Source organism: Bufo gargarizans, chromosome 5 (assembly GCF_014858855.1).
Source record: "Bufo gargarizans isolate SCDJY-AF-19 chromosome 5, ASM1485885v1, whole genome shotgun sequence".
Lineage (NCBI taxonomy): Eukaryota > Metazoa > Chordata > Amphibia > Anura > Bufonidae > Bufo > Bufo gargarizans.
Genome location: NC_058084.1, coordinates 343,211,066 through 343,238,407, shown reverse-complemented (window position 1 = coordinate 343,238,407; position 27,342 = coordinate 343,211,066). Strand labels below are relative to the sequence as shown.

The window sequence follows — 27,342 nt, the reverse complement described above, 5'->3', positions numbered from 1 at the left end:
ATTAAGTTACGCAAGAAAAAAAGGGTAGAGCTACACGGCATCATTTGTCGTGAGACTTCTTGTGGCTGAAAAGTCGCGCAACACATGTGAACATATGAACATGGGACCAACACAGATGTCTTCAGCTGCCAAGCGCACATGTAACAGGTCAGCCCGTTTCATAGGTACAAATCTGCTGACAGATGCCCTTTAAGAACAGACTGATATCTGATAAGCCCCGAGACATATGCCTGTGTATAAAAGGGAAGCTGTAAGACTTGGTTTACACATAGCATAATATGTCCCAAGACCAATTACCATGTGGCAAAATTCCATTTATTTCACTGTATAATGCCATGATTTTGAGCTGCATTTCTGGCTGTTCTTTTTGTACCCGTGAAACTCAGATATGTTGTTTCAACAACATTTCAAATCCACAGCAAGTGTTTGTAAAAAAAACTGTGGTTTTTGCCACTCTGCACTCTGTTACTTTTGGACCCAACCTATGGGCATGAAAAAAATATCCGGTGTTGTGCGATGCAAGATTCAATAAAAGGAAAGAAGACTAAGTAAGGCCTCATGCACAGGACCGTTGTGTGTTTTGTGGTCCGCAAATTGCGGATCCGCAAAACACGGATGGCGTCCGTGTGCGTTCCGCAATTTGAAGAACGGCATGAACAGCCATTAATATAACTGCCTATTATTGTCCGCAAAACGGACAAGAATAGGGCAGGTTATATTTTTGGGGGCGGACCACGGAACGGAGCAACGGATGCGGACAGCACAAGGAGTGGTGTCCGCATCTTTTGCTGCCCCATTGAAGTGAATAGGTTCGCATCCAAGCCGTAAAAACTGCGGCTTGGATGCGGACCAAAACAAAGTTTGTGTGCATGAGGCCTAAAATAAATGCTAATGACAAATATAAAAAATGAGCAAACAAAATTATGTTTACGGTACATATATAATATGCACCAAATACATACACTCAACTAAAGAATTATTAGGAACACCTGTTCTATTTCTCATTAATGCGATTATCTAGTCAACCAATCACATGGCAGTTGCTTCAATGCATGTAGGGTTGTGGTCCTGGTCAAGACAATCTCCTGAACTCCAAACTGAATGTCAGAATGGGAAATGTTGGTGCCAGACGGGCCGGTCTGAGTATTTCACAATCTGCTCAGTTACTGGGATTTTCACGCACAACCATTTCTAGGGTTTACAAAGAATGGTGTGAAAAGGGAAAAACATCCAGTATGCGGCAGTCCTGTGGGCGAAAATGCCTTGTTGATGCTAGAGGTCAGAGGAGAATGGGCCGACTGATTCAAGCTGATAGAAGAGCAACGTTGACTGAAATAACCACTCGTTACAACCGAGGTATGCAGCAAAGCATTTATGAAGCCACAACATGCACAACCTTGAGGCGGATGGGCTACAACAGCAGAAGACCCCACCGGGTACCACTCATCTCCACTACAAATAGGAAAAAGAGGCTACAATTTGCACGAGCTCACCAAAATTGGACTGTTGAAGAATGGAAAAATGTTGCCTGGTCTGATAAGTCTCGATTTCTGTTGAGACATTCAAATGGTAGAGTCCGAATTTGGGGTAAACAGAATGAGAACATGTATCCATCATGCCTTGTTACCACTGTGCAGGCTGGTGGCGGTGGTGTAATGGTGTGGGGGATGTTTTTTGGGCACACTTTAGGCCCCTTAGTGCCAATTGGCCATCGTTTAAATGCCGCGGGCTACCTGAGCATTGTTTCTGACCATGTCCATCCCTTCATGACCACCATGTACCCATCCTCTGATGGCTACTTCCAGTAGGATAATGCACCATGTCACAAAGCTCGAATCATTTCAAATTGGTTTCTTAAACATGACAATGAGTTCACTGTACTAAAATGGCCTCCACAGTCACCAGATCTTAACCCAATAGAGCATCTTTGGGATGTGGTGGAACGGGAGCTTCGTGCCCTGGATGTGCATCCCTCAAATCTCCAACTGCAAGATGCTATCCTATCAATATGGGCCAACATTTCTAAAGAATGCTATCAGCACCTTGTTGAATCAATGCCACGTAGAATTAAGGCAGTTCTGAAGGCAAAAGGGGTCCAACACCGTATTAGTATGGTGTTCCTAATAATTCTTTAGGTGAGTGTATATGTCTGTCTACAAATCATACTGTGCAATATGGAACTGTAACCAGATCTTTATGTCAACACGCACTGGGCTACGACCATATGAGTTTTGATGGAGCGGTTTCTGTTTTCTTGCTCCTTATCCCATCTTCCACTGACACAATCAGTAAATATCATTTACTTTCACAATATTGTGTTTGCCTCTCGTTTCGCTGGTTTAGGGAACATAAAACACATGAATTACTTATGGTTTCTGAAAGGCCAGCATATGCTAAGCTATTACTTTACAGCAAATCATCTCATATTACTAGCATCAGCTGTTCATAAGGCAAAGCTCATCTCTGAGACAGAAAATATTGCGGTAAAAACCCCAGTCAGTCAATTCTCCCTCGATACAAAGCCATTATATTTTCTCAGGATGTAAACATTTGTTGCTGTATTTCAATTTCCAGGACATCAGGCTTGTTAAATTGTCAATCGGTGTAATAAAAGAAAGATAACAGCAAGTATGGCTCCATTAACCTGGACACGGCCTCATAATATCGTTCAAAAATAAAACAAAAAAAATAATGTAGGGCCAGAAAGTTCTTTGGACTTAATATCCCCAAAATATGCCACCACCCTCAGTATAGTAGGGTCTCATGCACAAGGACGTGGTTTGGTTCCGCATCCGAGCCACATTTTTTGCGGCTCGAACCCATTCACTTCAATTGGGCTGCAAAATATGCAGAACGCACTCCGTGTGCAGTCCGCATCTGTTGCTCCGTTCCGTGGGGCAGCAAAAAATATAGAAGATGTCCTATAGGTTTTGCGGACAAGAATAGGCATTTTTTATTAAGGGCAGCCCGTTCCGCAAATTGCAAAACACACATTTTTGCGGACCGCGTCGTGTGCACGAGCCTTTAGGCTGTATTCACATCTCTGGTGAATGTTTCCAGCAGGTTGTTTCGGCAGAGAACAGCCTGCTGACATTCACTGCATCTGACACTGCCAGATCCCTATTGACTATAATGGGATTCAGCCGCTTTCCGGCATAAATGTTAGGATGTGGCCGGGCAAATACCGCTGCATGCAACAGTTTTTGTCTGGCCGACAACCAGCATTTATCTTGGATCATCTCTCACACAGAATTTTCGCTGTGAGATTTGCTCATTTTAATTATTAAAGGGGTATTTCCATCTCAGACATGTATGGCAAATCCACAGGATAGGCCTTAACTGTCTGGTAGATGTGGTCCCATGCCTCTGTAGAATACTCCCCTCTCCTGACTCCATTCTGCTTGAATGCATGGACCAGCGGAGGTCAGGACTATGGAAACACCCTAAAGGGTTGCGCTATGTTCTTTCTGTAACTCCCATACAGGTAGCTATACTGATTCTATAACTTATGAGATGTGGATGTAGCATACGTAGAGTAGTTCAGTGTGATACAATCTTCCCATAAGTCCCATTCACATGTATGAGAGCTACAGAAATAGCGTAACACTGCCACAGCTGTTTTCCACTACTCCACACCAGCTCTGGCTGCTGCATCCAGATGGAACTGGGTCAGAGAAGCCTCATTTCACAGATGGGTGCGGGTCCCAGAAGTAGGACCCAAATCTATCAGATATTTATGGTACTGTATATACTATGGCTATGTCATAAATGTTTGAGATTAATAACCCTTTAACTTATTAAGGACCATCCACGATATATTCATAGTGCACTGTCCAGGTACCTAAAGCCCATGGACAGTGTATGCCCAGCATAGGAGCTGAGGTTCACATATATGTCGCTGCCTCTATTGGTCACAGTGGTCATATAACTGGTCCCCCAATGGTATCTTCTGATCTTTGAGGGACAGAACATTAAAAATAAATCACTGTCGTACTGCTATCTGAGATCTCAATACCCTAAATTGTACATGTAATATGGCAAAATTTATGGCATACAATGATGAACTCTCTCAGATTTATCATTTAGGCTCCTGTCACGACCCTTGGTCATGGTCGTGACTCCTTGGGAGCCGCATGCAGTTGCCTGCGGTTTGGTGTTGTCAACCGCAGCTGGGGGCACTTCGTGGTTTGCCTCAGGTGCGGTTGCCGCAGACAACAGGCATGCGTGCGGTTGCCCTTGGCAACGTGTTTTTGTGTGCACTTCCTTTGTCTGTTTGTTGTGCACGAGTTCATGTTTTGTATGCACGTAGACACCTCCCTTCACCTGCGGTTGTCCGCGGCAATGTCTGTTGTTGTGTGCATGTGGTGGCAGGGTCTCGGCCTGCGGGCTGTTCCCCAGAACATGGTTGCCACGCATGCCGTTGCTGGCGGTAACAGGTGAGTGTGTTTGTGTGTTTTATGTATTGTTTGTACTTCCCCTTTAAGTTGCTGTTTTCCCTTTCCTGTGGTGCTGGAAGGGTTAACTCTCTTCCCAGTGTGTGTGATGTCACTGGGTGTGTTCTGACCGGTGGGTGTGGCCACTTTGGCCTATAAAGCCTCTGTCTCTGGCTTGGCTCAGTAGGTTGCTTTCAGCCAGGCATAGCTGGAGCAGCCTCATGTATATTACCATCTACCAGTGGGGGCCCCCCTTCTGGTCATAAATCTTTGTTACACGGTGTTATCTAGGTGTGTGTGGGGTTTTGTGTTATTGCAGCTTATGGTCCAGGGTTCCTGTGTGATGTCTGGTGTGTGCCTCTGGTGTGTGCTGTGTTCCTTGGTGTCTTGAACTAACAGCACCTGCACATGGGTTCCTGGTTGTGTTGTCTGTGGCAGGTGAGTGTTGTGTGGATTACTTTTGCCTGTCACTGCCATAGCTGTGTCTGTTTCCCTTTGTAGCTTGGCCACATTAGACTCCTGTTTCTCCGTCTCCAGGAGGAACGGGCTTGTCTACCCAGCTCCTAGCTCAGGGAACGACGGAGGGTCAGTAGGGATCCGAGGTTCCTGAGTATGGGCCCTCCTACCTTTTAAGGGCGGCCCATACAGCTAGGAGTCAGGGTCAGATTAGGGAAGGGCTAGGAGGTGACCTGCTCCCTAATTCTGTGGTTCTGGCCAAGTGACAACCCTTCCATCTCCTGGCACCGCACGGCTGGGGGTTTCCCCCACCTCCAGCCGTGACAGCTCCATTCACACGTCCGCAAATGGGTCCGCAATTTTGCGCAACGGGTGCGGACTCATTCATTTTCTATGGGGACGGAATGGATGCGGACAGCACACAGTGTACTGTCCACATCCGCATTCATTTGCAGTGCGCGGTCCCGATCTTCGGGTCCGCAGCTCCGCAAAAGATAGAACATGTCCTATTCTTGTCCGCAGCTGCAGACAAGAATAGGCATTTCTATAGGGGTGCCAGGCGGGTGTGTTGCGGGTCCGCAACACACCATGGACGTGAGAATGGAGCCTTAGTTTGTGCGAGAAAAGTGGCATTGCAACTGCGTATTTGCAACTTTTTAAATGTGACTTTTTAAAAAGTAGTTGCAAGTCGTGATTTTTACACCGCCCACGCAATTTTTTTCCGAATGGGGGCACGGCAAGAGTGAGAAGGGGTTGTGGCCATCCACCGCAACACATTTACTCATTCCATTTTCTGACAAATGAGAGCAGATTTTGGTTTGGGCGCAAGGACTGCCGGAGGATGTGCCTAATTTATGACGAGGCCTGCACTCCCTCAAAAATAAGGCGTATCCTCTGGCAGCACAGGGGATATCAAGACTAGCGGAGAAAGTGCCGGTCTTGATAAATCTCCCCTAATATTATTACTAGATAGGGGGGGGGGGAGGTTAAACGTAAAAAAAAAGCATATTTAAATATTAGATATTTGTTTTTCAATAAATTCCAAAAAGCATTAACTTGTATTGTACATAAAATAAAGCCACAAAAATCATGTCGCCAGCCCTGGTTGTATATAATCCAGTCGGCACTACCTTACCAATTCTTTGCTGTGCTCGCGTCTAGGGAGCACAGCACTTGCTTCATGCAATTCAATGCTTGTCGCATCAATGTGAATACATGCAACGCGTTTCAGCTCCGGCACGAGCCTTCCTCAAACAGCCCTGGTGTCAGGGTCATAAAATCCCAAAAGGAGCTGGTCCTGAACAGCTGCAGTCCATTGGAGTGAAATAAATTGCATGCAACTCAGTGTGTTCCATTGGACGGCAGCTGGAGCGCAATAAAAAAAAATATTAAAATTGGAAAATCTTGCTTCTAAAGTGTCTTCAGCCTTAGCCTAAAATTTGCAAAGGAACACTCCGGGTGAAACGTATTTGAAAAGCTGCATGTAACACTCCATTCCCACTGCAGGGGAAACATAAAAGCCAGATGAAAACATCAGCTACTTGCTGGGGCTAGTGTAGTAGGCTGATCACCGTTGCGGTGGCTCTCATGTTGGAGGTTGTCTGTGGCAGTATTATAGTCTTCCTGTGAAACAATAAGGCCAAGAACTGTGCGCCCCAGGTCCAAATGTGTGGCAATTTGCAAGTGTTTTCAGATCTTTGCTGTCAGAACCATTTTTGATAAATTTTTCCCCGGTCTGGTACAAGTATGAATCAGCTATCACATAATACCTCTGAACATGACCCATGGCAGCATGAAGTGCAAACTTTGATATGGTAGATTCGATTCCTCAAGCAAATTCCAACTAGAAACAACATGCCGCTTCTTGTAATTAAGTTTCCGCGTCATTTCCTGCTCAGCTGCTCGCAGTTACGGCTGTGAAGCAAATAAACTATTAGCAGCTGGATGTGATACTGGCAGAGTTCTGTGGGCACGCTGGAATTCTCGCACTCCTCCAATGCAGGATAAGCATGGTGCACAGCATTTGGTTTTCATTAAAAATCAGTTCCCCTCTGCAAACTTCAACGTATGAAATTTGTTTCATATGCAGCCGAGTTGGAAGCCGCGATCTTCCTGAATTGGTTTGTTTGGATGCTCACGTGGTTGCTGTCTTCACCCACGGGGCTTTAGTTAGAGCTGACGTTACAATGCTCTGATTGTAAGCAGTACAAAAAGGAATGAATCAAAAGTTATCAAAATATCAGCAATGCCAAAAATATAATGAAGCCGGCACTGATCAGATCGTTACAGGACATGATGTGTGGTTTCAAAAATATTCAATACAGATAACCGCAGTAAGCGCATCACCAAAAGCCGCCTACTACTACTTGGCGGATGAACACAGATTTTAGCGAAAAACCTCAAATGTTCGTGAACCGCAAGTTTGCGGCGGGCCCCGTTCACTTTAATCGCAGGTGAACCTGAAAAACCTTCAGCTCATATTTGCAGCCACCAAATACTTATTAGAAGTGTACAAATAGTCCCACAACATGGACAGTGACATACTAGAGGGGGATCAATGACAAAAATTCCAACAAAAAATATGTATCTTAATCAGGGGATATTTTTATGCGTCTTAAAGGGAAATTCTCTGAAATGTGTCCTGTTGAAGCCTAGAAATTTTTTATTTTAGGCCACGGGAGTACGTTGTTCCAATGTTGTTTTTCAGTACGTTGTTTCATATGCTGCACTACCCAAATGCACTATATAGAAAGTATATAATTGGTATATAACACCCCTGCTTCAGTCAGTTTTTTTTGGGGGGTGACTGGTAAATCACACCAGTAGAAATTATTTGTTCAAATAGCGTTTGTCACTCACTATCTGTAGCTGCAGTTTCGCAGCAGAACCGCACACAACTGCTGCACAATACAATTGCACTATAATATACTTTCTATGTTAGAAAGTATATTATAAGTATATCACACCCCTCAGTAAGTCACACCTATCAATACCACACCTATAACAGTCCTTATCCCTGGGTTCACACCTGAGCGTTTCTGAGACGCGCGTTTTACGCGCGTATTTGTCGCGCGTTTTTATGCACGTTTTTTGCAATAGTAAACGCGCGTTTGACGCGCGTTTGTGTGATTGACTGCAGTGTTGTCCAATGAGTCTATGGGCCAAAACGCGCGACAAACGCCCAAAAAAAAAACTTGTTTATGCGTCGGGCGTTTTACAGCGCGTTCAAACGCGCTGTAAAACGCTCAAGTGTGAACCAGGGCCATAGGGAAGCATTGGTTTTCACGTGTTGAACGTTTTACAGCGCGTTTGAACGCGCTGTAAAAAGCTCAGGTGTGAACTTAGGGTAAAAGGACTTTTGTGGCCCTATTAGCTAGCGTTTGGTGTCCCTAACAGTCTGTCCCTGCTCCACACAGCAATCTCTCCCTACACTGGCAAAAGACTGAATGTAAAATGGCGGCCAGATCAGGTTTATTAATAGGGTAGGGGGTATGTCCATGTGCTGAAACGTCTCAATTGGCTGTCCTGTACCACCTGATGGATGTGTCATGGGTCAAAGTTCTTTACAATGTTAAAGAATATGGCGCCGGCGGACATCTCCATATGTTCACATTTTCAGCAAATCGCGAACGAGCAAAGTTTGCCACAAAACGACCGCCGGGTGAACCGCAAGGCCACCAGACTTAATAAATCTCATCCATACATTTCTGTTTGTCTGGTCGCTGCCTAAGGGCTCATGCACTCAACCGTTGTTTGGGTCCACATCCGAGCTGCATTTTTTGCGGCACAGATGCAGACCCATTAAGTTCTGTGGCCCGTTTTTGCAGACAAGAATAGGCATTTCTATAATGGGCTGCCCGTTCTGTTCCGAAAATTGCGAAACGCACACAGCCAGAATCCGTGTTTTGTGGTCATGTGCATGAGCCCTAAGGGTATATTAACATAGTTTGGTCAAGTTACATCTCATTATAACGGCAAAATTTGTTCTACCATGGACCACTTTTGGTAGGTACTAACCACTGCATACCAGGAACACCCTCTCAAGACCTGAAGTTTTGTAGATGCTTTGACCCAATCTCCTAGTCATCACATTTTGGTGCATTTTATCTGCTTCCAACAAATCAATTTCAAGAACCAATTGCTCACTTGCTGCCTAATGTATCCCACCCCTAAAAGGTGCCATTGTAAAGAGATAATCAATGTTATTAACTAGTCCTGTGATTTTAGTGGTATGGCTGATATGCATATTGGGGGTAATTTATCATCTCCCTGCATGACTTTTGTGTTGTAAAAAAAGTCACAAACACTGTGTTTGCAAATTTGCCAAATGTTGTCGCAAGTGGCGCTTCTGCGCCGCACACTCATCATTTTCACTAAAAGGGGGTGTGATGAGGGTAGTGTCGGACTGGGGTGCCTAGGGCCCACCAGTAAAATTTATTTTGGGGGCCCATCATATGGATACATTCAAATATTACCTGCTCACCCAGCAGCAAGATGCTACCAGATGATTGAATATGGGGGTCCCTGCAGCAACTTCAAGATATTTTTATATGAACATAGACTGGTTGAGGTGCTGTCAGGGCCGGCGCCACCACCCGGCAAACCCGGGCAAGTGCCGGGGCCCCCTGCTCCTGGGGGGGGCCCACTGTGCCCGCTCACTCCTGCAGCTGTGTCCTGCCCTTTTTGAATTCTAGGGCAGCTTACCCCAGCAATGCAGACAATTTTCGCCATGTGCACTGCTGGGGTAAGCGGCCCCAGAACTCAGAACAGGGTAGATGGAGTTTCGGTAGATCGATCCTATGCTAGAATGTAGTTGTTAGAAGGAGGTCTGTGACATCACTGGTCACATGCTCCTTCATGATCACATGACAAACCCTCGGCAGCAGCAGCTTGTGGAAGGAGGAGGGGCTGTGTGTGCCTGCAAGATGCATAGTGAGGTAGGAGGTGCTGCTGGAGAACCAGAATTTTATAAGGGGCAGCATATGGAGCTCATATATGAGGGGGCAGGTGGAGCACAAATATGAGGGGTCAGTGGGGTTCAAGTGGGTTAAGGGGGTTTATCATACTAATCCGAGGGCCATGATGTGTGTGTGTCTGTCCCTGTGTGTGTGTGTGTGTGTCAGTCTGTCTGTCTGTCTGTCCCTGTGTGTGAGCCCCTTTCTGTGTCTATGGCCTCATGCATACCGGCCGTGGGCATCACGGATGCGGACCTATTCACTTGAATGGGTCCTCAATCACTCAATGGGAAGCACTACGGTATGCTTCCGTGGTGTTTCCGTCCATGCCTCCACACTGCAAAAAAATAGAACATGTTCTATTTTTTGTGCAGTGCGGACGGATCATGGACTTATTCAGGTTGAATGGGTCTCAATCTGTCCCGGCCACCGCACGGACGTTGCCAGTGCATTGGGGACCACAAATTGTGGTCCCCAATGCACGGAACGGATGCATAATGGCAGTGTGCATGAGGCCTGAGGCATTGCTTAGACTCCATCCCACAGTCTAGCCAGTGCCTAATGGGTTACGGTTTAGACCACCTTCTGGTACATGTTGATAATTCCCTTTTAAACCCCAGTCCATGTCCCCTCAGTACTGGGAATCAGTGGGAGTCATATTATAAAGGTAACAAAAGGTTGGACCATAACTAAAGGTGGAATTCCCTTTTTTTATGCCCCCTTAAGGTGGCCACACATTAGATAGAAGTTTATTGATGATCGCACAGGTGTCTGTCCCCGTGTGTGTGTGTCTGTCCCCATGTGTGTGTGTGTCTGTCCCCATGTGTGTGTGTGTGTCTGTCCCCATGTGTGTGTGTGTGTCTGTCCCCATGTGTGTGTGTGTGTCTGTCCCCATGTGTGTGTGTGTGTCTGTCCCCATGTGTGTGTGTGTGTGTCTGTGTGTCTGTCCCCATGTGTGTGTGTGTCTGTCCCAGTGTGTGTGTGTGTGTCTGTCCCAGTGTGTGTGTGTCTGTCCCAGTGTGTGTGTGTCCCCGTGTGTGTGTCACCATCACCATGCCCACAGTGTTCCCTTTGTCTTGACACAGCTGCATCAGGACATTCTGTGCGGGGCAAGATGAAGAAGGAAGAGGAGGCAGCACCGCCAGCATGGAGTCCGTGGTAGAGGCACTGGGAGGCACACTAAGGACGCAGGTAACACTACTACATGATCTAAACTAGTGTTATCTGTGGTTTACATAGGACTACAGGTAACACTATCACATTATCAGCACTAGTGTTATCTGTGGTTTTACATAGGACTGCAGGTAACACTACTACATTTTCTGTACTCAGATAGCCATGACTGTGTTATCTATGCTGTTACATAGGACTGCAGGTGATATCTACTGTATTATCTGTACTCAAGAGAGTTACCACTGTGTAAGGGGGCCCACTGAGACTTTATCGCCCAAGGGCCCACATGATCCTGGAGCCGGCCCTGGGTGCTGTACACTGAATATATGTATGTAGTGCAGTAAGTCTACTGTGTTATGCGGCACTTGTGCGGGGGGGGGAGACTAGAGGCCCACCAGGGGATTCCCCTGTACCCCTGTGGGCCAGTCCGAGCCTGGATGAGGGTGGGGAGTTGGCAGAGCCAGCGGGGCTGCCACATTAATTATTATTTGTGCCTGTTTTCCGGCGCAAGTGAAGACAGTAATCTACGGCGGCTCCGTGCTGCCATAGATTTAATTCCGGTGCACGGCCTGCGCATTGACCAGCAGCATAGGAGGTTTTAAAGGCCTGTAAAATTTAAGGGCAACTGGTTGGACATAGATAAAATCATTTGACTCACACTATCAGCTGTGCAAAACAGAAAAATAAATCAATTTGTGTGCAAGCTCAGCTATGGTCCAAGAGGTTAATGAGAGCCTGTGCATATGAAAGGGGACAGTGCGGCTAATCACCAGACATTGCATTCCTTTCTATCGGCATAGCTTTCCTCTAGCCATGTTACCGCAAGTAAGAGTGGGGGAAAGTGCAGCAATAGTTTCCAACCTAATAGTATATTTAAGTGCAGATCCCCACAGTTAAATGATTATAATGATCTACAATCAGGGGCAGACAGGGAACTCAAAACTCACCTAAAAGTAGCCCCATGTTGTGGGTGGCAGAAGGTAGGGCAATGTGAGTAGGCGGTATCAGCAATACCATAGTGCGGTACAAAATACCTCCCAAAAGATGTCTCTAAGTAAGATATGGAGTAGGGGATTAGGGTGCTGCCACATGTCGCGGCTGTGCTGCGTTTTGGATGTGGCAAAAAAAAAAAAAGCATAAATAAAAAAACATGCATGAGGTTTTCCAAAAATCCATGTGGTTTCTGCAACAACATACTTGTGGTTAGGGTACTTTCACACTAGCGTTTTTCTTTTCCGGCGCCGAGTTCCGTTCTAGGGGCTCAAATCCGGAAAAGAACTGATCAGTTTTATCCTTATGCATTCTGAATGGAGAGGAATACGTTCAGGACGCATCAGGATGTCTTCATTTCAGTCTTTTTGACTGATCAGGCTTTTCAGAAAACACGGCGCCGTGTGTTCAGTCAAACCGGATCCGGCTTTTGCATGTTAAACCCGAAAAATGTGAAAAAAAAGTTAAAGTCCATAAATGGCGGATCCGTTTTTTCCAATGCATTTTTTCATTGTGATCAAAATCCTGATCAGGATTCAAATGTAATCCGTTTTCACACGTTTTTCCGGATCCGGCGGGCAGTTCCGGTGTCAGAATTGAACGCCGGATTTAAACAACGCTAGTGTGAAAGTAGCCTTACAGTGCGTTTTCTTAATGCAAAGGGAAAACACACAGCAGACCTGGGGAAAGGTCATCAATATTAATTCCCGGATAACCGCTTCAAATTACATTCATGTAGCTCTATTTTGTAATAAATGTAGTTTTCATGTGTTTGCTGGAAAGAAAAGCACCATAACTGCAGGTATGTTGTTGCAAAAACTCCATGGGCCAGATTTATCATGACTCTGACAGCTCACTCACTTTCACATATGGCTAAAGTCAGTTTTAGCCAAGTCAGATTTATGATCGTCCCTTTAAGACTGTAATAAATGTCGCAAATTTGTGCGCAGTTTTAGCGTTTGCGCATTTTTTTGGGACTTTTTGACTCCATTATTCTGACCTGAGCTAATGATAAATCTGGCCCCATGCGTTTTTCCACATCTAAAACGCAGCACAGTGCAATATGTGGCAAAACCGTTTGAAGGTGCCCTACCTTCAGCGTGCTGCCCGAACTTCCCCTGGTAATGGCCCCAAAAATGCCCCCAGTCAAGTCCTGTTCCAAGCTTTTGTCTGCAATGTAGTCCACAGGCCTCCTCCAGCCTGCGTCCCTGTGCCATTTGTACACTGCCTCATATAGAGGCCTTTGGCTTATGAGGGTGAACAACGGGGCAGAGAGCCTGTGCCCTGCTGCAGTATTCACTTGTATGACAGTCCTGAAGAGGGCAATAAAATTAAATTTAGGCACCTACAGCCGCCAGCCAGGTATATGATTACATGATGTACCCAGCTAGTAGCTATGAGGAAGGCTCAGGAAGCCCCGTGGGTAAGGGCCCAACAGGAAATGGTCTATTGCCATCTGCCCCTCTCTTCATTACTTTTATGGGCCATACAGAACTGAATAAAATAGTAAAAGATAAACCCCTGAAAACTGTAGGCAATGAAATGAAAATGCCAATGTTAATAAACCACAAGCATCGATACCCCCCACCACTACCCTCAAGACCATTGGTGGCTCTTATTGTGCGACTTGGGATGGGGGTGTCTTAACAAATAAATTAGAGCACAACTGTATGCTAGCTCATAGCTGGTTTAAATATGTTTTTCTGGCACCAAACCTACCAGAGGATGTGCTAAATGTTGCACTTCTTGGTAAAACTGATGTATGAAACACTACCTGTAAAGGGAATTGTCCGCTTTTTACTATTGACAACCTATCATCAATATCAGATCAGCAGCGGCCCGACTCCCGGCACCCCCACTGATCAGCTGTTTGAAGAAGAGGCAGCGCTCATACGAGTATTGCCTTCTCTGCTCTGTTTACCTGCTGGCTGCAGAAACTGCAGCAGGGAGCAGATGTAATTACAAGTGTGGCCTCCCCATTCACTTCTATGGGATGGCTCTGTAGTAGTCACTTGCACAGACAGAGCCGTCCCTTAAAACTGAATGGGGAGGCCACACTTGTAATTACACCTGCTCACAGCTGCAGTTGCTGCGGCCAGCAGGTAAACAGAGCAGAGAAAGCAGTTCTCGTGCTCTTCAAACAGCTGATCGGCGGAGGTGCTGGGTGTCAGACCCCCGCCAATCTGATATTGATGACCCATCCAGAGGATATGTCATCAACAGTAAAAAGCGGACAACCCTTTTAATAAATTCTCTCTAAAAGGTCATCTGAAAATAATGAGAAAAGAAAATGAAATGAAGGAGAAACAGACCTAACACTTTATTCTATCCCTTCATTAACCCCTTAGTGACCACCTATACATGTTTTTACGGCGGTCACTAAGGGGCCTTAGGCCTAGTCTAAGCGGTGCACGGGTCCCCCGTGCAGCGGGGAACAGGGACCCAGCTCTCACATGAGAGCCTCGGCCCTGCTCTAAAAGGCCGGACCGGCAGGAGAGCCGATCCAGGCTGTTTGACACCTTACATGCTGCCCAACGCATGTAAAGTGCTGACAGAGGGAGCGGACTGCCTCTTTCTTCCATCGGCACTCCGCAAATGTGATCGCAGGGTGCTGATGTGTGTTAAGGCTGCCTGGGGTCTGATATAGGCCCCAGACCAGACTTGAGTAATTTCCAGCAGGCTGCACCTCTCTGGCGCAGCCTGCTGGTCAATGTCAGAATAGCACTGACATTAAAATGCAATGCACTATAGGGATAGTGCATTGCATTTTAAAAGCAATCAAAAAGCTCTTATAACCCCCTTGTGGGACTATTAAGTGGTAAAAAAATAAATATATAATCATTTATTCAATAAAAAAACAATAAAAAAACAACGCTTTTTTTTCCATTGAAAATACGCTTTTCAATGAAAAAATTGCCCAAAAAAAATCTTCCCCATGTTTGGTATTGCCGCATCTATAATGACCCGGACTACATAAATATCATGTAAATTATCCCCTACGGTGAACGCCGTAAATTGAAAAAAAAAAAAGAGACAGAATTGCTACTTTATTTTTAGTTGCCACCGAAAAAACGTAATAGCAAGTGATCAAAAAACGCCATTTACTCCAAAATGATACCAATGAAAAATACAAGTCGTCCCCCAAAAATCAAGCCTCCACACAACTCCATATAAAGAAAAATAAAAAGTTAGGGGTCTTGGGAAATGGCAATGGAAAAACATTTTTTTTCTTTAAAATGAAAGGGTTTTTTTGCAAAAAAGTATTAAAACGTAAAAAAAAAATGTATTTTGTATCACTGTAATGATACTGACCCAGAGAATAAAGATATTATGTTATTTATACCAAAAAATTAACACCGTAAAATTTATCATGTAAAAACGCAGTGGCAGTATTGCTGTTTTTATCTTCTCCCTCCCAGAAAGAGTTAATAAAAGTTGATCAGAAAATTATGTGTACCCCAAAATGGTGCCATTGAAAACTACAACTTGTCCCGCAAAAAAACAAACCCTCATAAAGCTATATGGATGGAAAAATAAAAATGTATAGCTCTTGGAACGTGACGATGAAAAAAGGAAGAAAAACGTTTGGTCAGAAAGGCCCAAAACAGGCTGGTCACTAAGGGGTTAAATCAAACTCCAGTTTGAACCAGTCAATTAAATCAAGAGATTAGATCAATAGATCACGCATAGACAAAATGCTCTATAGACTCCTATTTCCTGATGAAGGTCATGATAACCGAAACGTTCATTTTATCCATGACTAATTCATCTAAACTCTTGATTTAATTTGACTGGAATGAACTGGAGTTTGGTTTAATAAAGCTTTTGAGATAGAATACTGAGTGAGAGTACTGTGGTATTTCCTTCTATTTACCGGTTGTGCAAGCTCACAAAGCACCACCACCGTTGGGAGTGCAGGTGTCATCTATAACCTTGGTATGGAAGAAACAGACCTTGGAGAAATATATGAAGACTGCCTTCTCTTGTGGCAAAAAAAAAGTGATGCCTTACTCTGCCACTCCCGTTCCAACTATTTCTGGAACCTAAAAAGTCTGTACTTTCTAGTCTCTCCTGACACAAAGGAAATGACCACTTAGTCACCGCTGCAGCCAGCAATTGGATGAGTTGTTATTTCCTGTTTGCTGAGAGGGACCAGGAAGTAGAAACTAAGGAAACGTCTACATAGGAGATGTGGGGGATCAGTTATTTATCACTTCTTTTGTTTTTATGCACTTCATTAGAGCAGTTTTCCAAGATTTTTTAACTGATGACCTATACTCAGGATAGGTTATTAGTATCTGAGCATGGGGGGTCCGACACCCAATCAGCTGTTTGAGAAGGCACCGATGCTTGCATTAGCACCACAGCTTCCCTCAGCTTTGCCTAGGCCATGTGACGTCACATTCATTGGCCACATGGTCTAGGAGCAGCTCGGACTCATTGAGCTGAATGGGTCCGAGTTGCGATAGCAAGCACAGCTGCTATACAATATAGAGTGCTGTGCTTGCTGAGAGAAGGCCGCGGCACTATTGCAAGCACTGTTGCATTCTCAAACAGCTACCAGGTGCCAGACCCCCGCTGATCAGATACTAATGTTCCATCCAGGGTAGATCACAAGTAAAAAAAAAAATCCAGGAAAACCCCTTTTAAAAATAAAGTTGACATATGACAACATGTTGTTAATATGGCGGTAATATATACTAGCATAAGGGCTCATGCACATGACTGTATATTTCTTCAGTGTGCTATCTGGATTTTGGCAGATAGCACTTTGACTCTACACATATTTTTGGTGGATCCAGGTTTCCAGTGTTACAGATGGTCCTGTTCTTGTCCGTATTTGCTGACGAGAACTTTTTATTGATGAAAGTGAAACAAAAAATATGGAAAACACATGAAAGATAACTATTTTGTCGATCCAGTTTTTGTGGAGCAAAATAAGGCTACTTTCACACTAGCGTTCGGGGCTCTGCTTGTGAGTTCCGTTTGAAGGCTAGCTGCCCCGAACACATCCGTACTGCCCTAATGCATTCTGAGTGGATGCAAGTCCGCTCAGAATGCATCAGTCTGGCAGCGTTCAGCCTCCGCTCACCTGGCCGTGCGGAGCCAAACGGATCCGTCCAGACTTACAATGTAAGTCAATGGGGACGGATCTGTTTGAAGTTGACACAATATAGTTTTCCGTATCTGTCTACTGAACACTGGTTTGGTGGACAGCTCTCTCTCGACTCCCCCATACACAGGTACAAGAAGAGAAAGACGCTGTCAGACATCTCCTGGGTGAACAAAAGGATTGGGCGATGAAATTCAACTTGCTCTGTCCTTTTCTCCACCATCATCATGTGTGTGTTTGTAGGGGGGGGGGGCAGGAGATCCCCATACATGTTAGATTGTCCATTGTCAAGCCAAAAATGGCAGGTTTAGCCGACAATACTATAATGGAGGCCATAGTCAACCAATGTTTATATAATGATAACATACTCCACAGCGATGTACAGAGATTGCCACCATTCACATCCATCCCTGTCTTCAAAGAGGAGCACAATTTAAATTCTGACACACACAGGGGCCAATTTCAACTAAAGCAATCAATATATCATCACGACTTTATAGCGAGGGAGAAAATGCACTACAGTGCAAAAACCAAATGTGGGTTGCCACATGTCATGGTCAGTCAGGGGGGCCCCCAACATTGTGGCTACAGACACCCAGCACCATGTTTAGAATGTAATCCCAGCAATAATTTGATGTGTAAGTGTTACTTCTTCATATTACTACATGTTACTAGTCCGCTAATGAATAAACCCTACATGGTGTAAAGCCATGGAAAAAACACAAGATATTTTTACTCTTTTACTCCCCAATTTAAAAAGTAGGACAATGTGATCTCCATTGACTCGCTAAATGGAAACACACTCTGCTTCTAACTTCCATTAATAGAGCTGGACGATCCCACTGAGGATTGTACAATCCATCCATAAACATTCTTATAAAGAAACATATTCTCCAATGTATTCTGCCGTATGCCTTTTTTTCTAATCTAATTTTGTTTTCTGATTACAGATTTTTGTATTCTGTTCCCTAAACATGAATGCGAAAACTGCAGGATTTTATGGTTTTGTTTAAATGTAGTTATTGACGTGAAAAATTAAAAATAACATCAACAATTCTTAAAAAATCTGTTAAACATAAAAACATGATTTTAATAATAGGTGATTTTCTGATGACACATTCCCTTTAGACAGTTCACTACAAGTCTGTGAAGGTTCTCATTTATCCAGGTCATGGCATATCTGTAAAGAATAAATCAAGGCAACTGGACCTACTGTCGATTTCTTGAAAACGTTTCACTCGTTCTTCCAACGAGCGAACAAGTGAAACGTTTTCAAGAAAATCTACAGTACGTCCAGTTGACTTGATTTATTCTTTACAGATACTTCACTACAAGGTTTTACAATGAGTGCGATTGGGTAAAATGAGACTGCACCGGCATTGTGAAAGCGGCCTACCTAGTAATAGCTAATCAGTGTGTACTGTGAAATCTGGGTGCCTGCTTCTGCCTTCAGGCAAGCAACAGTGCCTGTGAGCTTTCCATAAAGAATACTGATTGACACACAAGTAGAATACTAATATACCACATTACAATAGCGAAAGGTTAATTTTAATACAATTAACTTGTCATTGGCAGAATTTCATATCTTAGAGCAACTCTAGCTAATGCTCATTAACATAATATTCACATTGCTAACCAATTATTAGCGGTGAATACTAAGTACATAGCAGGCTTATGTCACTTGCTACTTCACTACTGACTAAGGAGCCAGTAAATGTATTCTAATCTCCTCATCTATGTCTTCCAATAATCCTGGATATGACAGTTTTCTGCTGACAGTATCGGCATTCTTTTTATTACAAATACTCCATTTTGACCACTCACCAGGACACCCACTGTTACTACTGCTCCACCTTGAGATCTCAACAATTGGGAAAAACGGTTCGTATTAAAGGGGTTGTCTGCTCTCTGCATACGTTTCGGACATGCAATGGCATACGAAATCGCTACATCACTTCAGGGTTTACCTTAGCCTCCACCTGAGGCCTATTGGTAATTGATGTAAACAAGACTTAGCATCTTTAGCTTTCCAAAATGGAGGCTACGTCCTCTACTAAGCTGAAAGGACATCATTAACTTCCGTGTACGTATCTGCACCTGCACTGAATGCTTTCAGCCCCTCTCAGCAGGAAACACAGCCGCCATCTTTGCAAACGGGGTGCAAAGGGTTGGCTTCTCCATGTGGACTACAGTAAGCCCTGAAACAATGTAGTGCATGTCAGTCAGTCAAAGGCATTTCTAAAACATATGCAGAAGGCGGACAACCCCTTTAAAGAGTGGCTGACCCAAGGTGGGGTTCATACTTAACGTACCTGATGGCCGCTGCAGGGTTCAAGGCTCCATTGTTTCCCGGCCGTCTCCGCAGCTCCACGATGCTCTGGCATCAACATCCTGTTGACGGGTGCCACGTGACTATCACAACCAATCACCGACTGCAGCAGTGACTTACGGCATGGGTGACAGGTCAAGTGGCCCCATCAACAGGATGCTGCAGAGAGAGCCAAGGAGAAACGGAGCTCATTTTTACTGAATCCCCAACACAGATTTCATCTGAGCAGAAGTAGTTGGCACTTGCATTTAGTTTTTTTGTACGAGATGGGAATACCCCTTTAAATTAAAAGTTCAGCCATTCTGAACATACATGTTATTGAAGACACAAAGCTATGACAGCATAACAGTTAATTACCTTTCTGTTTTCTTTATGAGGACTACCCGGAACATCTCCTCCTGAGGAATTCTCTCATTTCCTTCAGTGTACAGAACAAATGGATGTATGGCAACTACAGTGAAGCCTTGCTGGTACAGTTCTTGTAACTTTTCAGGTAAATCACGCAGAGAGGCAATTCGGACAGCAGATGATCCTGGTAACTGGGCTACGATTTAAAAGACATAGGCATCGTAAATATAAAATCATGTACTGCATAGACCTTCATACAGTGAGTAACTAAATAGTGGTGGCTCCTACTCAGTATCTGTCTACTGAACACTGGTTTGGTGGACAGCTCTCTCTCTCTCTCTCGACTCCCCCATACACAGGTACAAGAAGAGAAAGACGCTGTCAGACATCTCCTGGGTGAACCAAAGGATTGAGTGTTGAAATTCAACTTGCTCTATCCTTTTCTCCTCCATCCTCCATCATCATGTGTGTGTTTGTAGGGTGGGGGGAGTCAGGAGATCCCCATACATGTTAAATTGTCCATTGACAAACCAAAAATGTCAGGTTTAGCCGACAATACTATAATGGAGGCCATAGTCAACCAATGTTTATTACCCATTGTTTATATAATGATAACATACTCCACAGCGATGTACAGAGATTGACACCATTCACATCCATCCCTGCCTAAGAGGAGCACAATTTAAATGTAGACACAAACACAGGGGCCGATTTCAACTAAAACAATCAATATATCATCACGACTTTATAGTGAGGGAGAAAATGCACTACAGTGCAAAAACCAAATGTGGGTTGCCACATGTCATGGTCAGTCAGGGGGGGCCCCAACATTGTGGCTACAGACACCCAGCACTATGTTTAGAATGTAATCCCAGCAATAATTTGATGTGTAAGTGTTACTTCTTCATATTACTACATGTTACTAGTCCGCTAATGAATAAACAATACATGGTGTAAAGCCATGGAAAAGAGACAAGATATTTTTACTCCCCAATTTAAAAAGTAGGACAATGTGATCTCCATTGACTCGCTAAATGGAAACACACTCTGCTTCTAACTTCCATTAATAGAACTGGACGATCCCACTGAGGATTGTACAATCCATCCATAAACATTCTTATAAAGAAACATATTCTCCAATGTATTCTGCTGTGCTGTATCCAAGCATGACCAGAGGATCAACTCCACTTATGCAACGCTTTTGTTTTGTGAGAAATTGTTCCTTGCCTTATTTGAAATATGCATCTAATGACCTTTATTTTATTTTTTCCTTCAACAATTTCTCCTCTCACATGGCTTCTGGGTTTGATATGAAAGCTCACCTAGAACATTAGAAGATTGCTAAATATGAGTTGGAGTTTTCCCACTGGATTAGCAGACTATATAGTTATCATGCAATATTAAATCTACAGTACAGTTGGTGCCTGATACAGAAGCCAAATGCATGTAGAGCAGGATCTGGTCACCAGGACTAGTTCTGTAGTCACTGTGGCAACCAGGTATACACACATTTTATATATATATATATATATATATATATATATATATATATATATATATATATAATTTTTTTGTGTCTGTGTAGCAATACAATATAATAAAGAAGCGGAAAAAGTATGATTGAAAAAAACTGTGATAGAATATTACATTTTCATTGTAATATTCTTATCAATCTTCTAAGAATATGGCTTAAAAGTGTTTATGAGCTGTCAGGAGTTCAGATCAGCTCCCTGACAGATAGATTTTTTTCAGATCTTAAATTCTTTAACTATTTGATCTGCTCAACCTAATTTACATATCTGTTCACTATAAATTTACTAGGAGCCACAAACAAAGGTATAAATGTGTTATTGCTCAGACAAATCCCAGGAGCTTGGATTTTAAAAAGGTTAAATTGATAAGTCTTATAAATATATATACAGTGGATATAAAAAGTCTACACACCCCTGTTAAAATCTCAGGTTTCTGTGATGTAATAAAATGAGAACCTTTTTGACCTAAACTGTACCACTCAATTGAAAAACAAACTGAAATCTTTTAGGTGGAGGGAAGAAAGAAAAAAAACTAAAATAATGTGGTTGCATAAGTGTGCACACCCTCTTATAACTGGGGATGTAGCTCATGGCTCCAGATGGAGACCAAGACAGTCGCCAATGCGCCTTAAAATTTGCAAATGGCGACAAGACTTCTTAGTATTGTCGCCATTTGTGATTGGACCGCCGCGCTGCTGTGCAGCCTAGTATCAGTTAAAGAACATGGCACGCGCCATGTTCTCTTCATTAGCACAGTGGAGTAGGAGGGAGTCACTGCTGCCACTGCCACCAATGGGGAGATAGCAGGGAGGCGGAGGGAAGGAGCTGTGGCCACTGCGCCAACAACGAATGTAAAACATATTAATACAAGTATAGGCAGCGGTATCACAGACCCGGCCTCAACAACAGGGCATGCGATACGCCCAATTAACCACATCTGGAGGGGGTTAATTGCCGCGGATCGCATGCCCTGTTATTGAAAGGTATGCCGGGTCTGTGATACCCCTGCCGACACTTGTATAAATGAGTTAAAGAGGACTTCTCATGGGTCCAAAGAATATGAACTAAGTAGCAGGCTACATAGAGCGGCGCCCAGGGATCTAAGTGCACTTACTATTATTCCTGGGCGCCGCTCCGTTCGCATTCAGAGCAAGGAGGCGGAGACGCCAGTGTCTCAACTTCTCCCTGACAGCAGCGCTGTCCAATCGCAGCATAGAGCTCAAGAGCTCAGAGCCAGGGAGAAAAAAAAAACTCCCTGGCTTTAAGCTGTGATTGGACAGCGCTGCTGTCAGGGAGAAGTTGAGACACTGGCGTCTCCTCCTCCTTGCTCTTAATGTTGAAAATACCAGGGGCCACAGGGGGCGAACGGAGCGGCGCACAGGAATAATAGTATGTGCACTTAGATCCCAGGGCGCCGCTCTTTGTAGCCTGCAACTTAGTTCATATTCTTTGGACCCATGAAAGGTCCTCTTTAATTACATTCATTGTTGGCGCCCCCTTAGTATTAGTATCATTGGTGGTGCAATGCGCCCTCCCAAAGCCCTCCCGCCCCCCCCCCCCCCCCCCATTTTTAGTATCACTGGAGGCGCAGTGGCCACCCCCCCCCCCCCCTCATTGTTATATGGTGGCCAAAGGGTCCCCTCCCCTCCATTGGTGGCAGTGGTAGATTACACTGCTGGCGCTCCTATCGGTTACCATGGCAGCCAGGATGCTACTGAAGCCTGGGCTGCCATGGTAATCTCTCTGCTGCTGTGTGTACTATGCACAGAGCAGCAGGGAGAGTGTGAAGTCCTAGTCACCCTAATACAGTTCTATCAGGGTGAATAGGACAAGGGATGAAAAGATCCAGGATATAGCACCTAAGAGGGGAAATGGATTAAAAAGTAAAAAGAAAGTTAAACACCAAAATACTAAAAGTTTAAATTGCCCCCTTCTCAATTTTACATCTAAAATTTACAAACAATAAAAAAATAAACATATTACATATCGACACATCCGAAAAAGTGTGAGCTATTAAAATATTTAAAAATATTTCCGCTCTGGTGAAGGCCGTAACAGAATAAAAATCAAAACCGCGCAATTCGCCATTTTATAGTCACCTTGTCCCCCAAAAGATGCCACTGGATGTGAGAGGTATGTGGTGCTGTATTCTCCTAGATGTAGTGCTGGCTCACTACTGTGACCCGCGTCTCATCTTCTCTGTCAAGTCAAATTCTTTTTATTATATGCATTTTAAATTTCGCGACTAAAATTTTTTATTTGGCTCCTAAATTTTTTAGTTTAGGAGCCAATGGCTTCTGGTTATTTTTTTTAGTCTGGAGCACTGTAGCTGTGTACAGAATTAAGCAATCACATTCAAAATAGTGTTAAATAGGAGTCAGCATACACTTGCCATCATTTAAAGATCCTCTGATTAACCCCAAATAAAGTTTAGCTGCTCTAGTTGGTCTTTTCAGAAATGTTCTTAGTCACATCCCACAGCAAAAGCCATGGTCTACAGAGAACTTCCAAAGCATCAGAGGGATCTCATTGTTAAAAGGCATCAGTCAGGAGCAGGTTACAAAAGATTTTCCAAGGCATTAGATATACTATGGAACACAGTGAAGACAGTCATCATAAAATGGAGAAAATATGGCACAACAGTGACATAACCAAGAACTGGACGTCCCTCCAAAATTGATGAAAAGACGAGAGGAAAACTGGTCTAGGAGGCTACCAAGAGGCCTACAGCAACATTAAAGGAGCTGCAGGAATTTCTGGAAAGTACTGGCTATGTGGTACATGTGACAACAATCTCCCGTTTTCTTCATATGTCTGGGCTATGGGGTAGAGTGGCAAGACTAAAGCCTTTTCTTATGAAGAAAAACATTCAAGACAGCCTACATCTTTCAAAAACACATCTGAAGTCTCCCAAATGCATGTGGGAAAAGGTGTTATGGTCTGATGAAACCAAGGTTGAATTTTTTGGCCATAATTCCAAAAGATATGTTTGGCGCAAAAACAACACTGCACATCACCAAAAGAACACCATACCAATAGTGAAGCATGGTGGTGGCAGCATCATGCTTTGGGGCTGTTTTTCTTCAGCTGGAACTGGGGCCTTAGTTAAGCTAGAAGGAATTATGAACCATTCCAAATACCAGTCAATACTGGCACAAACCCTTCATGCTTCTACTAGAAAGCTGAACATGAAGAGGAACTTCGTCAAAATGTGCCATGCTGATAGACTCATACCCCAAAAGACTGAGTGCTGTAATAAAATCAAAAGGTGCTTCAACAAAGTATTAATTTAAGGGTGTGCACACTTATGCAACCATATTTTATTTTAATATTTTTTCTTCCCTCTACCTAGTGTAAAATATTTTAGTTTGTTTTTCAAATGAGTTGTACAGTTTATAGGTCACATTAAAAGTGGAAAAAGTTCTGAAATGATTTATCTTTGTCTCATTTTTTTACATCACAGAAACCTGACATTTTAACAGGGGTGGGGGAAACCTTTTTTATTCACTGTATATATCAGTCATAAGATTACTGGCAGGTAACAGGTGAATAAAACTGATTATCTTGTGACAATGGTGCCTTTCAAGAAATATGGAATACATTTAAGGATTTGTCCCATTAAGACAAATTATTCTCTATCCATAAAACAGAGCACTAGCGTGACTGCCACTCCATTCAAACATGGGAGACAACACCCGATCTTGTGAACAGCAGTGGTCCCAGTGTTGTGACACCCCACGATCAGATACTTTGTCTGGGACAATCTCTTTAAGCAGCAAGTGAACAGCCAGTTCTTGAATTGGACGTGTTGAAAACAGGAACAACGGAAAAAAGTTTAAGGATCTCAGTGACTTTGCAAAGAGCCCTATTGGGATGGGTCAGAGAACCACTGGCATGCAGTGGTTAGTACCTACTGCTTAGATCACTTCCCTAGGGAATAGATGGCACCAGGATGCACTAAGGAAATAAGGTAAGGCAGTGGACACAATGTAATGCTCTGGGCAATGTTCTAATGAGAAATTTTGGGTCCTGGAGTTCATGTGGATGATACTTTGACATGTACCATCTACCTAACCATTGTTGCAGTCCAAGTACAACCCTTTATGGCTGTGTTATTCCCTAATAGTAGTAGCCTTTCAGCAGGATAATTAGTCTGTCAATGATTGCCAAAAGATCTGTAATTACCTTACAATAAAAGCTTTCATTAAAAGGGTTTTGCCATCTCAGACAATGGGGGCATATCGCTAGGGTCCCGAAACCTACAATTAGAACAAAGCGGGGAAATAAACGGAGGGCGCACTGCGCATGTGAAGCCGCCCTCTATTCGTTCACAGTCCCTCCCATGACAGAGGTGAGAAGATCTGAGAGACTGGCAGCACGTGAGGGTATCTGACAGTCTCTCTGTTTTCATCTAGCAGTGTTGTTGTTTGGTAATGACCACAACTATTGTCAGGTGCAGCTTGTGGTCATTACCGAAGCTCTATTTAGTTCTGACTCAGACTGCTTACCATGCGGTTGAAATTTCCTGCTGGAGTTGGTTGAGCTGGTGTGTTGTTCCTTTGGATCTCCAGCTCCTCCATGCTTCTTTAACCCCTTGACGCCTGATGACGTACAGGTAGGTCATATCTGGACGTGACTTAAAGCCCAGTGGCGTAAATGTACGTCATGGTGATTGGGCGGGTGCAGGAGCTACACCCGCCTGATCAGCAGCAGGGGTTCAGCAGTCACTGATAGCCGGACCCCTGCTGTATGCACCGGCATCGGTGAAACCACTGATGCTGGCGCATTAACCACTGCATGGCTACGGTCAGCGCTGACTGCGGCATGTGCGGGATTCAGACATGTGCGCGGTGGCCATCGGGTTCCTGGCTGCTGTGACGGGGAACCGATGCAAGAAAAGACAGCCCAATGCTTTCCTTAGGCATCGTGGCTGCCTTCTGGGAGATCCAGGCCCCGGAATCTCACAGGCAAGCAGGCTGTAAGTGAATTACATTGAGTAGTAATACACTTACAGCCAATGCATTACAAAACAAAAAGTATTGTAATGCATTGTAAAGGGGATCAGAGGGAAAAAGGGAAAGTAGACATATTGGGTATCGCCACGTCAATATCGACCGGCTCTATAAAAATATCACATGAACTAAACCCTCAGGTGAACACCGTCAAAAAAATTAAATAAAAACTGCTAAATAAACAATTTTTTGGTCACTTTATATCACTAAAAGTGCAACACCAAGAGATCAAAAAGGCATATAACCCCTAAAATAGTACAAATCTAACCGTCACCTCATCCCACAAAAAATGAGCCCTTACCTAAGACAATTATCCAAAAAATAAAAAACTATGGCTCTTAAACTATGAAGACACTAAACCATGAATTTTTTTTGTTTTAAAAATGCTGTTATTGTGAAAACAAATAAATAAAACAAAAGTATACAATCCGTTACATAAATATTGGGACATCGACACAATTCTAACATTTTTGGCTCCTATACACCACCACAATGCATTTGAAATGTAACAAACAAGATGTGATTTAACTGCAGACTGTCAGCTTTAATTTGAGGGTATTTACATCCAAATCAGATGAATGGTTTAGGAATTACAACAGTTTGCATATGTGCCTCCCACTTGTTAAGGGACCAAAAGTAACGGGACCTAATAATAATCATAAATCAAACTTTCACTTTTTAATACTTGGTTGCAAATCCTTTGCAGTCAATTACAGCCTGAAGTCTGGAATGCATAGACATCACCAGACACTGGGTTTCATCCCTGGTGATGCTCTGCCAGGCCTCTACTGCAACTGTCTTCATTCCTGCTTGTTCTTGGGGCATTTTCCCTTCAGCAAGTGAAAAACATGCTCAATCGGATTCAGATCAGGTGATTGACTTGGCCATTGCATAACATTCCACGTCTTTCCCTTAAAAAACTCCTTGGTTGCTTTTGCAGTATGCTTTGGGTTATTGTTCATCTGCACTGTGAAGCGCCGTCCAATGAGTTCTGAAGCATT

The 27,342-nt window shown here is 43.8% G+C and overlaps 1 protein-coding gene across 1 annotated transcript in view; it reads right to left on the bottom strand.

The window, feature by feature from the left end:
• RFTN1 (raftlin, lipid raft linker 1) overlaps window positions 1-27,342 on the bottom strand; it is a 340,728-nt gene that overhangs the window by 183,475 nt on the left and 129,911 nt on the right. Inside the window, exon 3 of the mRNA XM_044293566.1 lies at window positions 19,807-19,993. Within this exon, the coding sequence (XP_044149501.1) occupies window positions 19,807-19,993 (187 nt within the window). The remainder of the gene's footprint in view (window positions 1-19,806; window positions 19,994-27,342) is intronic.